This window comes from Dendroctonus ponderosae, unplaced genomic scaffold (assembly GCF_020466585.1).
Source record: "Dendroctonus ponderosae isolate FM_Combo_2020 unplaced genomic scaffold, Dpon_F_20191213v2 Dpon_F_20191213_2, whole genome shotgun sequence".
NCBI classification, from domain to species: Eukaryota; Metazoa; Arthropoda; class Insecta; order Coleoptera; family Curculionidae; genus Dendroctonus; species Dendroctonus ponderosae.
Genome location: NW_026018165.1, coordinates 7,184,746 through 7,202,909, shown reverse-complemented (window position 1 = coordinate 7,202,909; position 18,164 = coordinate 7,184,746). Strand labels below are relative to the sequence as shown.

The 18,164-nt window shown below is 31.5% G+C and overlaps 2 protein-coding genes and 1 long non-coding RNA gene across 16 annotated transcripts in view; 2 read left to right on the top strand and 1 right to left on the bottom strand.

Moving 5' to 3' along the window:
• Positions 1-1,533: 1,533 nt before the first annotated feature.
• LOC109537845 (protein N-terminal asparagine amidohydrolase) lies at positions 1,534-7,989 on the top strand. Of its 7 annotated transcripts, none has more exons than XM_019904773.2 (7): positions 1,545-1,843; positions 3,232-3,292; positions 3,706-3,855; positions 3,961-4,093; positions 5,401-5,709; positions 5,919-6,114; positions 6,469-7,989. In XM_019904773.2, exons 3-7 carry the CDS (start codon positions 3,736-3,738, stop codon positions 6,644-6,646), a joined length of 936 nt encoding a protein of 311 aa, XP_019760332.1. In that variant the 5' UTR covers positions 1,545-1,843; positions 3,232-3,292; positions 3,706-3,735; the 3' UTR covers positions 6,647-7,989. The 7 variants fall into 7 exon arrangements, with proteins under 7 accessions (XP_019760327.1, XP_019760332.1, XP_019760331.1 ...); XM_019904772.2 differs by having other exon boundaries at positions 3,232-3,296; XM_019904770.2 differs by having other exon boundaries at positions 3,229-3,292.
• A 2,034-nt stretch (positions 7,990-10,023) lies between these two features.
• Positions 10,024-18,164, top strand: part of LOC125503497 — a 48,543-nt gene continuing 40,402 nt past the window's right edge. The window contains exon 1 of the long non-coding RNA XR_007280918.1: positions 10,024-10,395. This is a non-coding gene — a long non-coding RNA (uncharacterized LOC125503497). The remainder of the gene's footprint in view (positions 10,396-18,164) is intronic.
• Positions 12,787-18,164, bottom strand: part of LOC109537830 (dual 3',5'-cyclic-AMP and -GMP phosphodiesterase 11) — a 202,470-nt gene continuing 197,092 nt past the window's right edge. For all 8 annotated transcript variants that reach the window (XM_048663959.1, XM_048663957.1, XM_048663958.1 and 5 more), the window contains 5 exons: positions 17,214-17,323; positions 16,958-17,146; positions 16,684-16,897; positions 16,376-16,459; positions 12,787-14,590 (listed from right to left, as the gene is read on the bottom strand). In XM_048663959.1, coding sequence (XP_048519916.1) covers positions 14,351-14,590; positions 16,376-16,459; positions 16,684-16,897; positions 16,958-17,146; positions 17,214-17,323 — 837 coding nt within the window. In that variant the 3' untranslated portion in view covers positions 12,787-14,350. The remainder of the gene's footprint in view (positions 14,591-16,375; positions 16,460-16,683; positions 16,898-16,957; positions 17,147-17,213; positions 17,324-18,164) is intronic.

The following is an 18,164-nucleotide window of genomic DNA, read 5'->3' as shown; positions in this document are numbered from 1 at the left end:
TATAGGGTATTTCATTTAGAAAAACACAACTTTGATACTTTTAGGGCTTTTGGGACACTCTGTACATTACAAAAATATTTTTAAAATGTGCACCCTATAGGCGTCTGTGGATTCATGAAATAATACTTTGCAAAAAACAAACGGGCTATCCGCAAACGTCCGTGCTGTATAGCGTGAATAACCCTGTATGTATGTATATTCCCTGAACATACCATATGTATACATTTACTGAACATACACATGTACATTCACCGAACATACCATGTACATTCCCAGAAAATACACATGTATATTCACCGAACATACCATGTACATTCTCAGAAAATACACATGTATATTCACTGAACATACCAGGTACATTGTCAGAACATACACTTGTACATTCACTGAACATACCATCTACATTCCCAGAACATACCATGAACATTTAGTGTATTAACTCTGACAGATTCCTGGGACATGCATGGAATGTTCATAATGTAACTCATGTATGTCCCAGGAATATGCATGTACATCACATGAATGTTCCAGGTATATTCTGGGAATCTCATTTTGCTATGTGGGTATTTTACCTTTTGCTGAATTTATTTTTGCAATGGTTACTATTTTTTTAAATTAAATCTATAACCTTTTGTTTTATTAAAATAAAACAATTCATTTTTTATTCATTTCATTCAATTTTTCTTTTTTTTTCTTTTGGAAAGTGTCAGTTTTACAATCGTTCTTAATTAATAAGGATTTTTAGGAGCGCGAGCAAAATTTTATTAACAAAACAAAACGAAGTTTATTGAACTATGAACGGCACAACGACACAAATTTGTTGTGTTTGTAGGGTACGAAAAAACAGAGAATAAAGAAAGTTTTTAAATGCCATGTAGTGTCAAGGGTCTTTACAATGTTTCCCTGATTTGGACGTATGACCAGCAGACAAGAAGGCCATAAAACATCAGCTGAAAACGGTTTAAAATTTAAAAATTCCCTTCTAAAGACGCTGATAAAATAATTGTACATTATTTCAAAAAAACCGTATAAATAGTGTAAACGAGATACCGTTAAATTCCGTTTTGCAACAAGACATTGGGTAGGTAATTAACATTTTTACATGATAACTTCGTGTTTTTGGACTGATGCCATATTTTATTTTTATAACGGAAAATATTCGTCTTATTTATTTGGCAAGTTCACAAACAGCACACTTCATTAACGTCAACGCAGGACCTCAATAAAGATTTATTTTTCGGGAGCACATATTTTTTATGATGTCCATTCATTTATATTTAATTGTTGATTTTCGTTATCAAAGCCTCATTAGGTTGAAAATTGTTTTATCTATGAATTTACTTGTGGTACACATTGTATGCAACATTTGACTGATAAAACCCACTTGGACGGCTGTAGAGCAACAAAAACCATGTTGATCATCAATCTTCTGCAGAAATAATGATGGAAATAATTTGAAAAAGCGCACGAAAAAGTGCACCTGCATGAAACGTGTATTGTGGTTTGCGGCGAAACGCAGTTGACAATTTAATTGACAGCTCTTTCATTCTTCACACCCACACTAGACGTCGCGTTTGTTTGTAAATATTTTTTATGGCCCCAAAAGTGAAAAATCGTCTTTTGTACTGATTGGAGTGAATTTAATTTTAAATACTTTAAGTTGATACATTTTGCTTGTGAGTTCCTGATCGTATAGTTTATGCATTTTTTTTCACGTCAATACTCCCTAATGAACTGATTAAGGCAACGACACCTTCTTTAATTAGGCCTTATTAAGAATAGTTAAAGTATTCCTATCAAAGACTCGGTGCTGGTGAATCAGGAACATTTTACACTTCCTTAGGTATGTAATATTTATCCATTGTTTAGTATATTTTGATTATTATCATGTGCTATTAGAGAAATGGTCGTTTAGAAGTTATTCAGTAGGTTATAATAAGTTATGAGTAATATGGCATCCAAGAACAAACTATTCAACCACTAATTGGCGAATCATGCTCCGTTTTATGCCAGCTAATTAGAAGTTGTGTTCTATATTGATTAATTTAATTGTTGTCTTGGGTTTTAAGTCAGAAAATTGCCAAACGATCGGTTAGATAGTGCAGGATGCAACAGGTTTCCTTGTTGATCTGTTAGTCAACTAGGTATGTAGCAGTTAAAGTGCACCCCGCAGTAGTTTTTGTTCTGTTAAACATTTCTAAAAAGTGTATTTTATCCCAAATACGCAATTTGCATAATCGAGTCTTCAATAGTTATTAGTGTGGTGCATATTCTTAAAAAAAAATCCATGTAAGTATCACTCTATGGCCTAGTGGCAGATAAATGCGTTTAATTAATAATGGATATGCTTAGTTTTTATCTAAAACTCATTATTAATAATGTGTGGATACGTCAAACCAGTGTTATCACATCCCAACACTGTTTACATACATATATACATTTTCTTCGATGCTTGTTTGAACTTTAAAAAAAATCGTGCACTGTTCGTACAGTGTGTATTAACGAAATGGAGTAAATTGGATAATAAATAAATAGAGGCTGGTTCAAAAAAACGCTTGGACACGTCAACTAGCATTTTTAGGTGCTAATTTTTTCAACCAAAACTTTTTATAGGCGGTCTTGTAACAGGGGCCATTACCAACTTTCGCAATTTAAATGAAACATGTATTATTAGTAAATTGTTGGACACTTCTGACACTTACACATACATACTTACATTTCATTTTCAATGTCCTACACTTACTTATCTTCAACTAAGTATTTCGGGAATATTAATTCTTCGGAAAAATTGAAAGATTTATTACAAAAATTCAGATTAATGAAAGTACAGATCAAGTCTTTCAGAAGTTTATTTCAACGATTGGATTGCAGGCAATGGGAGCGTGAATTCTCAGTTAATCACTTTCTAGAAAAAGCTGTAATTTTGTTAATTTTTTAAATAAAAAAGTGATTGAAAAAGCGTTTACGAAATACACAAGTTCGAAAGAATTGACTGCATTTTGGTTTCAAGTGGAACGGTAACGCACAAGGTGTTTCAAAAAAATGAGAGAAACGGAGTTTGATGTTTTCCCAATGATCATTGAAAATGAATGATCAATATTTCATTTCTTTGAGATAAATAGCCAAGGCATTGAGCTACTAAAATATATTAAAATTCGTTAATTAGTTTAAAAGTTAGATTACTTTGAACTTTATCAAATAATCAAGTAATTACTCTCATTTTTTTAGAAGTGGGTGTATTTATTAACGTTATAAAACCGATGGTCACGTAATGGAGTAAGAAGTAAAACAAGTAGGTAATAAAATTTCGAGCAAACTTCAATTGGGTATTTATCATAATTGTGGATTATTTTGAATATTTAATTTGTAAAAGCATCAAAAACTTGGTCTTTACTGCGGTTTCACCCTCTATTAGTATCGATATTTCCTCAAATACTTAATTTAGCATTTTGGCCCTAAAAATAACGGACGCAATGATTAGGACAGCACTGCCAATTAATATAATTTATACAAATTTATTTTATTATTATTTATATTTTTACAAATTTAAGACTTGTATTAAAATAACTACGGTTTTGGCCAACTTCTAATTGTTTAAATGGAAATTCTGGTTACCCAGTATTTGAGTTGCTTAATATGCATGAACTAGATCAGAGAAATGGTTTGCAAAATCTGTTTACCTAATATTTTAATGATTTTTTTCAGATAGCAAGCCCCATATATTTAAAACTCATTATGGTACTGGTGCTCAATGGCGTGTTGCAAGCGAAATGTCCTCAGGACACTCAAAGTCTGTATAATTCGCATCCAGTTTATAGAGATTCGGCTGGCCAACTTCTTTCCATTCAAACTAAGGTAAGTTTATTTTTAAACTGTTTTTTGTTGGTTAAGACCTATAAAGTTTTAACTTTTTAACTAATAATATACTATTAATTTTGCGTTTTTATATTTTCATTTCAGGTAATTGGTCCTGTAGGACTGCTGTATGTCAAGCAGAGAGAATTTGCTTCTACTGTACCACACGACAAACATGTTACCATTTTGGGTTCAGACAATGCCACAAGTTGTTTTATTGTTGTTGTGAGGCATACTGGTAAGTGCTTTATTTTCCTCCATTAAATTTTTACTTCAAGCAAAGGATTGGCAGTTAGTGAATACACACACCACCAAATTTGCAAAGTATTAAATTAATTACTTCTTACTAGGTATATTTTTCGTTTTTATTGTAAGTATATAATTTTTTAAAGAAATACTTAGGATTAGTTATTTATTATCCAATCGATTGTAGGAAGTGACAAATAAATCCAATTAAATTATGCACATGGCTATTGAGTGAACTTTGGCCACTCTTGGAAAACTAGAGAAAAATGTTAAATACAAAAGGTGTAGATATTAACGTCTAGCTTATTTTAAGATGGTATCAATTGATATAGGGTGTCTTAAATTCAAGTGACAGACCAAACTTACCTTTTTTCAAATGGAAGGCCGTACTTTATATTGCATATTCGGGATATTCCTAAAATTGTAGGCCCATTCGATATAAATGTTCTATAGTGATTTTCATCTGTTTTTTAGTAATTACTAATATTGATCGAAGTTTGGCCACGCCGATTTTGCAGCTAATCAGAAATTTAGAGCAAAATATCAGATACAAAAGTTGTAGATAACTTTTAAAATAAACTAGACGTTTTAACTATTTAACATTTTTCTCTAATTTTGAAATTCGATGTTAAAACGGGGTGGCCAATGTTCAATCAATAACCCTGTGCACTGTTTTTCTGAATGGCATTTATGATGCAAATATTGATAAATGTGGGACAATGCATACAGATCTAGCTTTTATATAGCTGTTTATTTTCCAACAAAATGATTTTTTTGTCGGAATTTTTGTTATTTTTCATATCCAATTCGTTATTAGTCTGATTGATTTTAATTCGTATGACATTTTTTAGTCGTCAAATTGATAAAAAATATTGGTGTAATTTTTAATTGACTCTGACTTCTAAAAAATGTACGGTTTTATTTAGTAACTGGGATCAATTGTTTATTGTTCAATTGACCAAAAATATTATCTTTAAATTGTTGTAACATTTTTTGCAAAATGTATGACAAACATAAAAAGCCCCGAACAAGCGAATATCCACTTAATTTTAATAATTTGCAAAAAATTATTTGAAACAGGTTATTTAATTGGTGTTTGTTGCTGTTTCTGCAGAATTCACCTCTTTTTAGTTCATTTTGTAGTTGATTTCATGATGTTATTGTAATCGCAGCTGTTCAGCGTAACTAAACGAGTTTTAGCTATCAAATTAAGAAAAAACACGTATTTAATACAAATCATTAAAATATAATAAATAGTACCTTAATATAGGTAGAAATTGAAATTGAGAACCCATTTAGGATCTGGAGCTGTAGCTCTAGCCCATCTCGATGGGACTGGCACTGATGAAGCAGTTTGCACAATGATACAACGCGTGCAAGATCTGGCTCTGGGATATCCAGAAGGCAGGCTTGAGGTTCAATTGGTCGGCGGTTACAGCGACCCAAACAATTATTCCGAGGACTTGTTTATCAACTTAATGACCTCATTTCATAAGCAACCAATGGAAATTGATTTAACGTTGGCCTGCATTGGCCAACTTAACACTACTATTAGAGGAGGAATTAGTTGGCCACTCATTTATGGTGTAGGGATCAACATAAAAACAGGTGAATGTTTACATTTTTTTGCATTTTATTCAAATTTGATTTCACTTTTCATATCACTTCTCTAGTGACCTAAAATGTTTTTATTGCTTCTAATTTCCAAATGAATAATATTTATACCTGAAGGTTTTCAATTGTAATGAACATTAGTGAATTGACTTTTTGATCCCAAATGCTTCTTTGTTTAACCAGATTATTTGTGTTGCTTTCAGGAGAGATTTTTCCGGCAACATTTCCAGACAAAGGCCCGGAATCGTCTTTGAGAAATGCAAGATACTTAACAGGATGTGCCGAAGTGTTGGACATCTATGACTGTAACATGGGTTTATTAAGAATAGGGCCATTTAATTACAAGCCCCTTCGAGGTGTCGACTTATGGTTGGAACAAAACGATGAATGTATTCTAAGGTAAGCAACAACGTTGATGTTAATTTTCTTAATATCCAAGGTGTTAAGAGCGTTTTAGAGCAGCCTATAGTGGCCAATTATTTCAACCGAAATTCCATATCTATATTTTCTTATTTTATTTGTTTTGATATCAATATCTACAGATTTTCTTGTGGTAAAAAATGAAAATCAACACAACCAAAATCAATATAAACAAGCCACAATTAAAAGCGCTTGACTTAAACATTCTGATAACGGCTAGAACACGTTTTTATAGACGTTATTCATATGTGTTTATATCGCGTTAAGGAATCGTAATTTTAATTTGGGTAAGTGAAAACAAAAACGATTTTATGGATTCCAATATTTGCGCAGACTTCTATCCACATCTCCAGACGTGGAGCCACCTCAGTTTGTCGATGAAATAAGGGCCGCATTGATATACGTTAGAGAGCACCCATTTCCAGCAGTTACAGTTTTTGGGGATAATCGGCCACATTTTTATAGAAGAGATGAGCATACTGGGTTGTGGACCCGTGCAGTTTTTTCATGAATCATTTCAATGTTTTGTTTTAAAATACAGACTTGCCATTTTTTATATGCCTATATATTTTACTATTTTTAAGTCGCTTCTCTTTTAATGGCCAGTATGGCGTGAGGTTTATATTTAGTGATAGCGTAATTGCAAATGTAGCAAATCTACTTATTTGTAAGTGACAAAGGGCTAACCAGTCTCAATTATTATTTCGGTTAAAACTATTTGAAAGGTTACAAATTGAAACCATGATATACATAATGCAATTTTTATAGTTGCTGTGCGCAAATGGCACATTTGCCTGGTAAGTTATTGATATTTTGCGAAAGAATATAGATATATTTTACATAAGATCGTCGGCAGTTTTTGTTAGATCTTTTTTGAAAATTTATTGTGGTTTTTAAAATAGTTCAATATGTTTAAGATCTTCAATTTGCCATTCTTCCTAGCGTTTTCTACAAATGATAGATACTTCAATGAAAATTTTTTGAAGAAACAACTTATCATTATAATGAATATAATAATTCTTAATAAGTTTTATGGTGCTCGTGTTTATGTTCAACTGTATTTCTTTGTCTGTTAAGTACATAACTGCCTGTCTCCGGGCTCAATTTGTCGTGATAAAAATTGATATAAAAATTATTACTTTTTGAAATTCAAAAGAGATTTGAAAAGCGCTTCTGTTGTTAAAAACTGTAGGTCGACTAATTAACTTTCTATTCATTTTCCCCTTATTTTCGTTTTCCTAGGTAAGGCGCATTTGCGAACTAGTAATACATCTATATCTACATATACATGTTTAGTTGATATATTTTATTAAATATAGGAGAGTATATATTTTTGATTGTAGACTAAGTAATATTTTATGGACTGTTAAAGAATTTTTTGAATTCTAATGATATTACTCTGCTGTATATAGTGCAAACTTGAATTAATTGTACAAATTAATAAGTATGAGTTTGCCTTAGGCTTTCAGTCTTAAACTGCTAGTCGCAAAAATATCACACTAAGAGCTCAAAATAATGAATAGTTAAATGCTTTGAGCATTTATGAGAAATATTGAATTATTTGCTGTTTAGGATCATGACGTGCCACACAGAAACACATCCTAGGTTTTTCTAGAAAACCGATATAATAAATGTAGTGAGTTAAACATGAAACTCAATTCACATTTATATTAGGAACATTTGTTGATATAGATTTAATAATGTTACATAAATAATTCGTTATTTTATTTCCTGATTAATTAAAATCAGTAATTGTATTGCCCAGCGGAACCAATGGCGAAATCAAACAATTGGTAGGTATGTGCTCTTGTGATTGTTAATATCTAAATACACTATTTTTGTATTGACAATTAAGCGGTTTTTTTATTGTCACCGAAAATTGATCCTGTTTCCTTTAATTTTAACATACATACTTCCTAAGCTGGAAACAAGTACCCAGTTTGGTTTTTAATAAATCTTATTTTCAATTTTCTGGTAAATTTAAAAAAACAGTGATCTATAATTATATTGTTTTATAATGTATTTTGAACTTTTTACTTTTTGCCGAGCTTCGGCTTTTATTAGATGAAGTGGATCATCTAGTGTTCAAGTTAACTAATGGAAATAGAGATTATGATAATCATGGTGATTACTGCTAAGTTTTACAACACATTTTGTTAAATAATATTTTTGTTGTAATCAGTTATACTTGTATATACGCCTTTCTTGATAGTGCCTTATTGAATTTATGTTCTTTCTACCTTTAATTTTCCGATCTCATCAAAATATTTTCCCACATATTTATGTTTTTTATTTAAAAACAAATATATTTTCACTTTATTTCTCAATTCTGCCGTAAATTTGCAATCATTTAATTCCCTATAGACGACAGTTTGCTCGTACCGTTGACAGCAGTTTAATTTTTTTTGCGAATTGTGTCTGTTGCAATGCGTATTTTAAAAATATTTTTTTTAAGAATCGGGGAACATTTTTCTTACTTAAGCGTTTCATTGGCTGCTCCGTTGCATTTTTTATAAATTATTCAAAGTTCATTCAGTTTTAATGAAAATCACACATTTTTTGGCAGGTAATACCTGCATGAGCAAACGGTCGACTATTGTAAAATCACAATATTTAATGTACAATTTAGAAATGATTGTTGAAATTTGAGAGTTATTTGAAAAATGAAAGTCGATGTCGGTAATGCGTTTATGAGACATTCTATTTTAATTTTTTGTCTTATTTCTAACCAGTTTGGTGCACTACTATTTTGTATTAACGGGGCACCTTGTATGGATATAAACATGTGTCCGAAACCGAGAACTTTTTGGAGATGTGCTGTGCTGAAATTTGTAAGGAATTGTATATTTCTATATTTATTAATATACTCCTGAAATACTGCTGCAATCAGTTGTTAACGAAATTTTCAGTTTTTGATAACCACGTTATGTATACGATCAACGACTACCTACGAAGCAATTAATTGTTACTAGATTTAAAGCAATATCCAATAAGTTGCAAAGCGTAGCACTCGATTTAAGAGATGTTTTGTTAGCCAAGAAAATCCAAAATTTTCAATGAAATCGCCTCTTTTACATATTAATGAAAGCCAATTTTTCTTACAAACTCTGCCCTCGGACGTATGATACAGCATAAAACATAGCAAAAAATGCTTGTTTTAATATCACTTCCTATCCCTGAAAATTGCCCGTATATTGATGGGTATTTGTATACAAAATTTGGCAATAAATGTTCACCAAATGTTGAAAAAAGCTGTAATTCACGGCAGCTGATATGCGACAAACGTGGATTATTTTGTGGAGAAGTTGCAAAAGTGCGATCAATTCGGAAAAAGTATTGATGATCAATAAAAACGTAATTAACGTGCAACTTTCAATATTTTTTATATACAAAAGTTTGGTGTTCGAGTTCTATCTATCACTACATTTTTAGGGTCTTTGCACGAAGCAAAAAGGCATAACCGAACAGGGGGATGAAGAAGCATTACTCAAAAACTGCATTTTAAAATTTACTTGTTTGCTTTGTATGTAGCTGAAAATCTTATGTTTCCTTCGTTCTTTGAGAATTGAAGGAGTTCAATTATTTGATCAAATATTTATAAAAAAGAAGCAACTTTAGGTTATACGTTTTAGGTCAATCCTGAATATAATCGTTTTTATTTTGATTATATAAGATCTCTAGCAACGCAAATAAAACCTACCTATCAAAATAGGTAAGTTTAAATAGCAAGGAAAGTTTACAGGAATAATCAGCCGTTTCTGTACCTAACAGCTTCTTTAAGGATTTGTCAGTTATTATATTGTGTATAAAAATGCATCCAATACTCAAGCAGGGTAGATTTAATTCGAAAACACCAAATTAACACAGGCCTATACGCATTTACAGAAAATATTTTGCAAATTCAATCGTATTTTCGAAACGAAAACTTCCAGCATTTTCTGAAACGTAAACAACACCGCTTACAAATCCTTCCTGGGCAAAAAACCGGTATTATTAATATAAACAAACATGCTCCGACAAGTTGATTTGGTTGCGCACAGCAGTGATATTTGGACCTTTTATATCCCCACTGCTATTTAATATAAGTGCTCAAATTATTTTCACCTCATCCTCATCTTCTGGTAAATGGGGCATTGTTTTAACAGCTTAGAGGGATGTCAGAGTTGTGCCTCCGTTTATATATTTTATTTGTTTTTATTCGCGATATGGACCTTTTTTGAGTGTTTTTGCTACGGGAACCCGAATTCCAGGCAGTAAAGGGTAAGCTCAACTTTTGCTTTAGATGGGTTGAGGTGGTTTATTACTTTTTACTATTTAATCTGCAATAGTTGAGTGCATTTGATTTTTCTATTTGCCATCCTTTCGCGCCTTTTAAAGGCGTTTTTAGTTTTTTTAATCATATAGGGAATAGACTAACGAAAAATTGCGATTTTTTTGGACTTTGATTTAATTTTTCTACACAAACTGGATATGTATGAAAACGAATTTTGTTTAAGCGAAAATCAGGTGCAAATGCAACTATTTGTCTTGTATGGGGAGTGTCCCAACGATAGAGTAACCTAATCTGAGCTTATCGGTAGGTATTACGCTTTACCTGGTGTATTTCGTTCGAAATGGGATCCGCCATAAGAAAAATATAGATCCGCATATTTTATTAAGAAAATTGACAATTATACAGGGTGCGCAATAAAAGTTATAGTACAAAAATCCCGATGTTTTAGATTGGGACATACAATGTGAGCGAAAAATTAGTGGTTTGAATGAACTGACATTAACTTTTGTATTGTTCTGATAAAGCAGCACTTTCCTCGACAACTTTGTTTTAAATAACATTTTGAAATTTAGCAGGGCAAAGTATTTATACTATATTAACATACGATATCCAAAATATTTATATTTTCTATTACAGGATGATCATGATAATCGACCAAAAGCCAAAAAACAATTTTTACAAAATATTTTTAATTGCCATACCGTATTCTTTTTTTAATCGAGGGCTTCTTTTAATCGGGGTTAGAATACCTTTACATTCCGAATAATTTAGAATAGTTTCTATAACTCTCTGTAATAATACACACCACTATTTATCAAAAAATAAAATGAGATAAAAAGATTTCTAAGCCTGAATAAAAGACATAGGCAATATATGGCGATGTGAGATTTGAAAAAATTATATTTTTAACTAATATATGCTAATTTGGACATTTATTATGATCACACTGTAGTCTCTAATACAACTTTTCTGCTAAGGTGTGCCAATGCTTCTTAAATATGCCTGTTTAGTAGCTTGACGATATGGCGGTTACAGTTTTGTAACAAATAATACCGGTTTGGCGTAAACTTACTTTAAGCGGACGAATAATTTTTCTTATTCCAAAAATTATTTGTCCGCTCAAGCCGTAAAAAAGTATTTTTCACTTAAAATTCTTTATTTACTTTACTATGTCTCAGACATCCTGTACATAAAAATCTACCATTTTTGCTACAACAAATAACTTTTCTTATTTCAAAAATTATTTGTCCGCTTAAGCAGCGAAAAATCTTTTTCATATAGTAAAGTAAGTTTACGCCAAACCGGTATTTGTTGCAAAACTGTAGTCGCCATATCGTCAAGCTACTAAACAGGCACATTTAAAAAGCATTAATAATTATACGCGGGGTTTGATAAAACGTCGCAACACAGAAAACCTTTTATTTTTCAAATCGAGCACCCTATTTGTAATTTGATTTTTGAACTGTTCTGTTTAAAGTATGAGCGAACATTTCCGTTGTGAAGTTTTGTAACTTTGGCTTAAATGATAAGTCGTCCCTTGAACGATAAGTGAGTTGTCGTCGGCTTGAATGATAAAAATTTGCATTTTTACGATGCTGCTTTATCAGAACCATACAAAAGTTTATGTCAGTTCATCCAACCATTCATTTTTCGCACACGTTGTATGTCCCAATCTAAAAAAAACGTGTTTTTTTGTGCTGTAACTTTTAACGCGCACCCTGTATAATCGTCAATATGTTTTATAAAATATGCGCTACTATATTCTTCTAGAAGAATATATAACATAAGCTTATGGCGCATCCCGGCGAAATACACCCGGTAAAGCGTAATACCTACGGATAAGCTCAAATTAATTTACTATATCGTTGAGACACACTATACAAGAGAAAGAGTTGCATTTGCAGCTGATTTTCGCTTAAACAAGTGTTTTATTATCTTGATAATTTTTTTTAACGTTTAACTTAAACATTAGCTTGGTTTAGGAGCGTTACATATGTGTATGGTACCCTATTTGTATTCGAAAGCCTGTTTTGCACATCCGAATTATTTATAGAAAATTTTCGTCACTCCTTAAATGTTAGTTACAAAAAATCATAATCGGATTTAATTAATTAAATTATTTGGAAAATGGAATATCTGCCCCAAAAAAATGTAACATGCTTCTACTTTCATTTAGAATAGGGTTCTTTGAGCCCATTTCGTGCAAATGATTACTGCCAAGCTAACTAAGAATGAAATTTAAAGAAATAAAGTTTTTTTACAAAATAGCCGTGCTAATATTTTTGCGATTTTAGAATAGTTCTGTTCTGTGAATTTTTTACTTTTAGATTTCCGGTAAGCCAGACCTGGCTCAAATTCTACCAAAAAAACACATTTTCTGTAAATTGATAAATATATTACTCAACATCTTATTATTGTGGTCATTTTGTACAATACAATATTATATACACCAAATACAATTTTTCAGAGGGACGATTTAATAATAAAATTAAACAAGTGTATAATTATAATTAATTGAAAACTAAATAAATAAGAATATTTACACACTTTTGTGCAACTAAAATAGGTGGAACGAGTTTCAGGTCAAAGCTTTTATTATACAATAGGTATATTTAAATTTCTCGAACAATGAGACATTCAAATAGAAAAGTTGTATATTTGATTTAGAGGCCCATTTATTAATGCAATTGGAAAATTTAATTGTAATAAAAGGCGGCGCATTAATGAGAAAACGGAAAATTTAATTTTTACCAGGAAACATAATAAGGAAGCTTATTATATTTACAACGTGCATTGATAAAAGCACCTAAGGAGGGTCTTTTTCATCCAAAATTTGTCCAGCACTTGATCCCACGCTCACCTATCTTCGTGCTAACTATAGGTATTTTTAACTTTGCTAACAAATTATGACAAAATACACTTTGGTTCAAATAGTTCATTAATACCATATAAAATACGGTCGTCTGCCAAAACGAGTTTGAACAGAGTAAAGAAATATCACAAACAGACAAAAACATGTTCAAGGAAGATTTTGCTGTTGAGATTTGCAAAAATTGCAAACTATTTACATTTTGATCTAGTGATAAGTACTGGATTCATTTTACGCAGATGTATTCAAATATTGAAGGCCGCTTTTGCAAATATCACAGCAACATTGAAAGAGAGCTAAATACAGTATAATTTAATTATAAATAAATCTAAATCTGAGATTTTAGAAAATAAATAACTAAAATTAAGTTGCATCATATTAGGTTCCTTAATATAGTAGTTATTGGCAACTGTACCATTTTTGAATATTCTCCGTAATAACGTGAAGTTAACAAACACAACCCACAACAAATGTTGGCAAAAATATCGTCAAGTTAATTTTAGGAGTATTTCTGGACATAATAAATCAACCACTAGGTATTACCAGAAACGTCACAAGAAACTTTTTTATTTTGTTATTATTATTTTGATTATATGTGACTATTAGTAAAAAACCTTAACTATATAAGCGTAGTTAAATTCTAAAAAATGTTAAATCATAAGTATAAAACCTAGTTATGTTTCAATTTTTCTTAATGTATCTCTTCTTTTTTTTGGTAAAGTTGCCGAGTAACAAAATTCACTTTGAGGTCTGATTTGTATCAGTAAAGAGTAATTCAAGTAGGAACGGTATATTTTTAAAAAGTTAGAGCAAATTATTATCATATGGTTAGTTTCGACTAAAACTCCAACACTATCTAAAGTCTTCAATCTAAAAATATGTTAAATAAATATATGTTTTACCGATTTGGATTTTTTGGTATGTACAGTGGTGATTTTACCAGAGTTTTCAGTTTTTTCGAGTAAAATTGTGTTGCCATTGAGTCTAGGCCATTTTAATGACATTTTCCAGAAAAAATCCTGTATTTGTATGAATGGTACACCAAATACACTTTTCATCAATGTGTTACGTGGTTAATCGGAAATCGGGGTGCAACTTCTACAGTTCTCTGTTGGGCTCACATTTCCATTTTTCGAATCAGGAGTACTTGGCTTGGATAAGTTATCGTTGCTATCTTTCGCATCTGCATCAGCTACAGCCGCTGGAGTTGTGGTTACCAAACTGTTATCGGCTGCTATTTCCATCCATTTATCTCTGTTTTGACGCACTCCAACAACCAATGGTTCTAGTTTGTCTGATAGCATCGCGAATCCCTGGAAAATCAAACATAGATGTAAAACTTACGAATTCAACCAGTGTCATGCAGATAATTTTAAGGAGTTTTAGTTTTTGCAAAAATATTTGGTAAATCTCTATTTTAACGAATAATTAGGGTGTTTGTTTCATATTGATATGGACATATTTTAAGGGTGAGTTTAGAAGGTTATTAATTTTAAATATGGAAAATCACCATGAAAAACACCCCAAAACACTTAAATTTTTGTATACGTACATGTTTTATGGTGGCCATATAAAAATTAAGAACCCCCTGTTTTTAATTCTCCCAGAACGATTTTGAACTATGCGAATGCCCAGAGAAATAAAGCTCCTTCACACCATATTTCGATAAAGAACTTTTTTACTGTTGCCTTTTTTGGCATTCTGAATAGCATTTGAAAACAAATATTTTTTTTGCAGATTATACGTATGAATATAAACGGATAACTAAACAAACGGCTAATCTGCGTATCAACTTTAACATTGTTTTATGAGTGCTAATGAGTCGATTTTACAAAATTTGCTTGGCTTATGTTCAATCTTTGGGTAGTTTTGACTGTCGATCTTTCTACAGGAAAAGTCCACATTATAGAAAAAAACTGTTTATAAAATAACCTTCTAAACACAAACTTAAATTATTTGTACCGATAATAAAATTATAAAACATCCTGTATTAAGGAGATAGAAATGAGAAAGCAGAAAACGATTATGCTGCTTGATGTATCTTAAGTATTTTGACATATTTGGTAAAAACTGAACAACTAAACAAAAATCGAAAAAAAAATAAAGAAGTAGAAGTTTAACGGAAGGAGGTTAACGAAGTTTTAAGGAACTTTTCTTATTCCCAGTCCCAGTCTAAGTTTATGCACTGTTACCTTTTTGGCCATGCAAAATGAGACATATAATTTTATTTCACAGTTGAACTAAAAAAACGAAACGAAAAAAAAATTATTTCTTTTACAAATTTAAACATCCAACGTCTTTGTTGATGAGCGTTTTTTAAACACTGGGAGCAACTAAAGGGACGTAAAGCAACATTAACACTGCATATTGAATAGTTTCTTTACTAACGAAAAGCAGTTGTAACCAATATGATTTTTTATCGCAATCTTTCATAAAAGTATAAAAAAGAAATAATTACTGCGCGGTTTTATGTAAATGATTAAAACGTTATAGAAATTAACGATTCAGATTGTTCAAATACAAAAACAGGTTTAGAATTTCTTATCTAAAACGTGGTTTTTTTAAGTATCGAACTTTAAACTGAAATAAAACTCACTAAAATCATGTTAACTGTGGTAGTGGCTTTATTGAAAAGGCAATTGTATGCCATTATAGCTTAACGATGATTTGGGGTATGGGACGAATTTTCGACCAAAAGTTTAAAGTTCTTTATCTTTAAAAAACACCCTTTATTTGATAGGTTTCTTCTGCATTATTTTTATTTGAGGACAACCACTTAATTTCGAAATATTTAGGACGTTCTAGTACGCACATTTGCTGCCATGCTAATAAGCTTTTTCTTAAATGTAAACTAAAAAATAACTGGAAGCACTTATAAGTTATTCACTTCAAATCTGCTTTTACGAAAAAAATATGGAAAAATCAAAAGATGTTTCCAATTAAATACTTCCAATATAGCAAAAAGATACAAGTCGCCCTAACAAGAGCTCAGGTCTTTTTAAAGGTCTCGGCTTGTTTCATAATTTCATTTTTTATATTTTTGTATTTATATGTGAATTACTTTAATTTACTTTACTTCTATTTGCAAAAATATTTACCTCATAGATGGGAAGACAAATTGAATCAATAAAGCCAACTTGCATTAAGGGTAATTGGTCCTCTTTCTCTCTGTTCATAATGTCCTGAAAAGGAAAAAATCCATCATAATTCCAACCAGATATGCTACTTATCATACTTTCCATCACTCTGCTTCAATTTGAGATAAATTGGATAAGAACATTTAGCGAAAACAACAATAACAGAAAAAATTAATTAATCTCCTATATTAAATTGATGAATGTTATGTGGGGGAACTAGTTTCATATATTGTCCCAAAATCAATAAATATTAAATCGTGGATACGTACAATCGGCGTAATATTCAGCTTCTCCCTTTCTATGTCTCCCTGTTCGAAAAATTCCGAGGAAACAAGTTCGGCAACCCTCTTCTCGATTTCCCATGGTTTTGTTATTGCTGCAAGATCGCACACCGTCATCAACATAGCCCTCAAGAGTTCCCTGTGGTCTTCGACTGCCCAGCATGGCCCTTCTCTTACCACGTTGAAGAACGCTCCCCTTTTTCTGAAGTTCACACAATAACGGTCAAACCAAATCTCCAACAGTTCTACTTTTACCACTTACCTAAAATACACAGCTAAATCAGTCGATAAAATCGCCTCTTCCAACACCCTGATGACTCTGGAATATTCTTCCGATGAAATATTGCCTAGCAGTTGATTGCCAGGTGAGTTTAGAATCATTATGCATTGGTCAAAGTGATGATGTTCCATTGTGGAGGTTGAGTACAATTGTGCCAGCGGTGAAGAAGCTCTGATAATTAACAAAAGAAACAGTTTGACGTTCTGCTAACGAAGATCGCGTCCAGGTGCAGACTCACTTGATTTGAAACGAATTGTTCGTTCCTCTATGATCCAGATCGTGGCACAAGCACCCAATTAGCAACGCTAGGCATTCTATTTCGCCAAAAATGTTCCACCATTGGGTCGCCTACAACAAAATTTTAATTGTATTTGATTCTCTTGACGATTTTGAGTCGCTAAAAGTTGTTACAATTTAGTCGGTTTGGGGGGCTTAATTGGAGAGTGCTTTGGACAGAATTTTGTATGTATCGGGCCAGAATTTTGAAGGGTTTATTACTTCCATATGGTAATTATAATGGAGAAACTATACAGATTTCTATATGTATAATCGCAAATGTGTCTTCTGTTGTTCAAGCATTTTGAAAATCTTTTAAGGGATTTTGAAATGGTGGTAATCAAATGGGTGCATCTACCATATTTTTCAATTTGAATTAAGCCTCACAGTATTTTGAAAAAATACTTTAGAAATTGAATTTTCCCATAAAAGAAGAGCACACAATTGAAAAACTAAAATCCTTTGTGGTAATGGTAAAATAGTCTATTTGTTTTCTCTATGTATACCAACTGATTCCTTCTTCCTTTGCATCGGTTAAATTTTAAAAAAATTGAAAATCCTGAAAGGATTTTGAGGTGGTTATTATTGAATAGTTGCCCTACGATTTCCAGTTCAATTAGACGATATTTAAGCTTCTGTACTATTAGCAAAACAGGCGTTTAAAGAAGAATTTTTAGTCACAAAAGACGATTTTCAACTTACATTTGGAACAAAACCTTTCTGCGTTTGCATTCAGTGATATTTGAAAATTCTTTTCCAAAAAAGTTAGTTAGTAATTCTGCTTATTTTACATATGAACATCAAACACATCTTTCTTTGCAGCTGCTGAATTTAAACTTAATAGTTGACTGGTTACTTTCTGCATAATTTCGATTTAATTTTAAATAAGCTTTATTTGAACGCCCTTTGAAAA

Excerpts from the sequence above, each read along its gene's own strand:
- LOC109537845 (XM_019904768.2), top strand. The coding sequence starts at position 3,736 with ATGGTACTGGTGCTCAATGGCGTGTTGCAAGCGAAATGTCCTCAGGAC. Across the intron at positions 4,094-5,400 it reads TGTTGTTGTGAGGCATACTG|GATCTGGAGCTGTAGCTCTA; the intron begins GTAAGTGCTTTA and ends GAACCCATTTAG. Across the intron at positions 6,115-6,468 it reads AACGATGAATGTATTCTAAG|ACTTCTATCCACATCTCCAG; the intron begins GTAAGCAACAAC and ends ATATTTGCGCAG.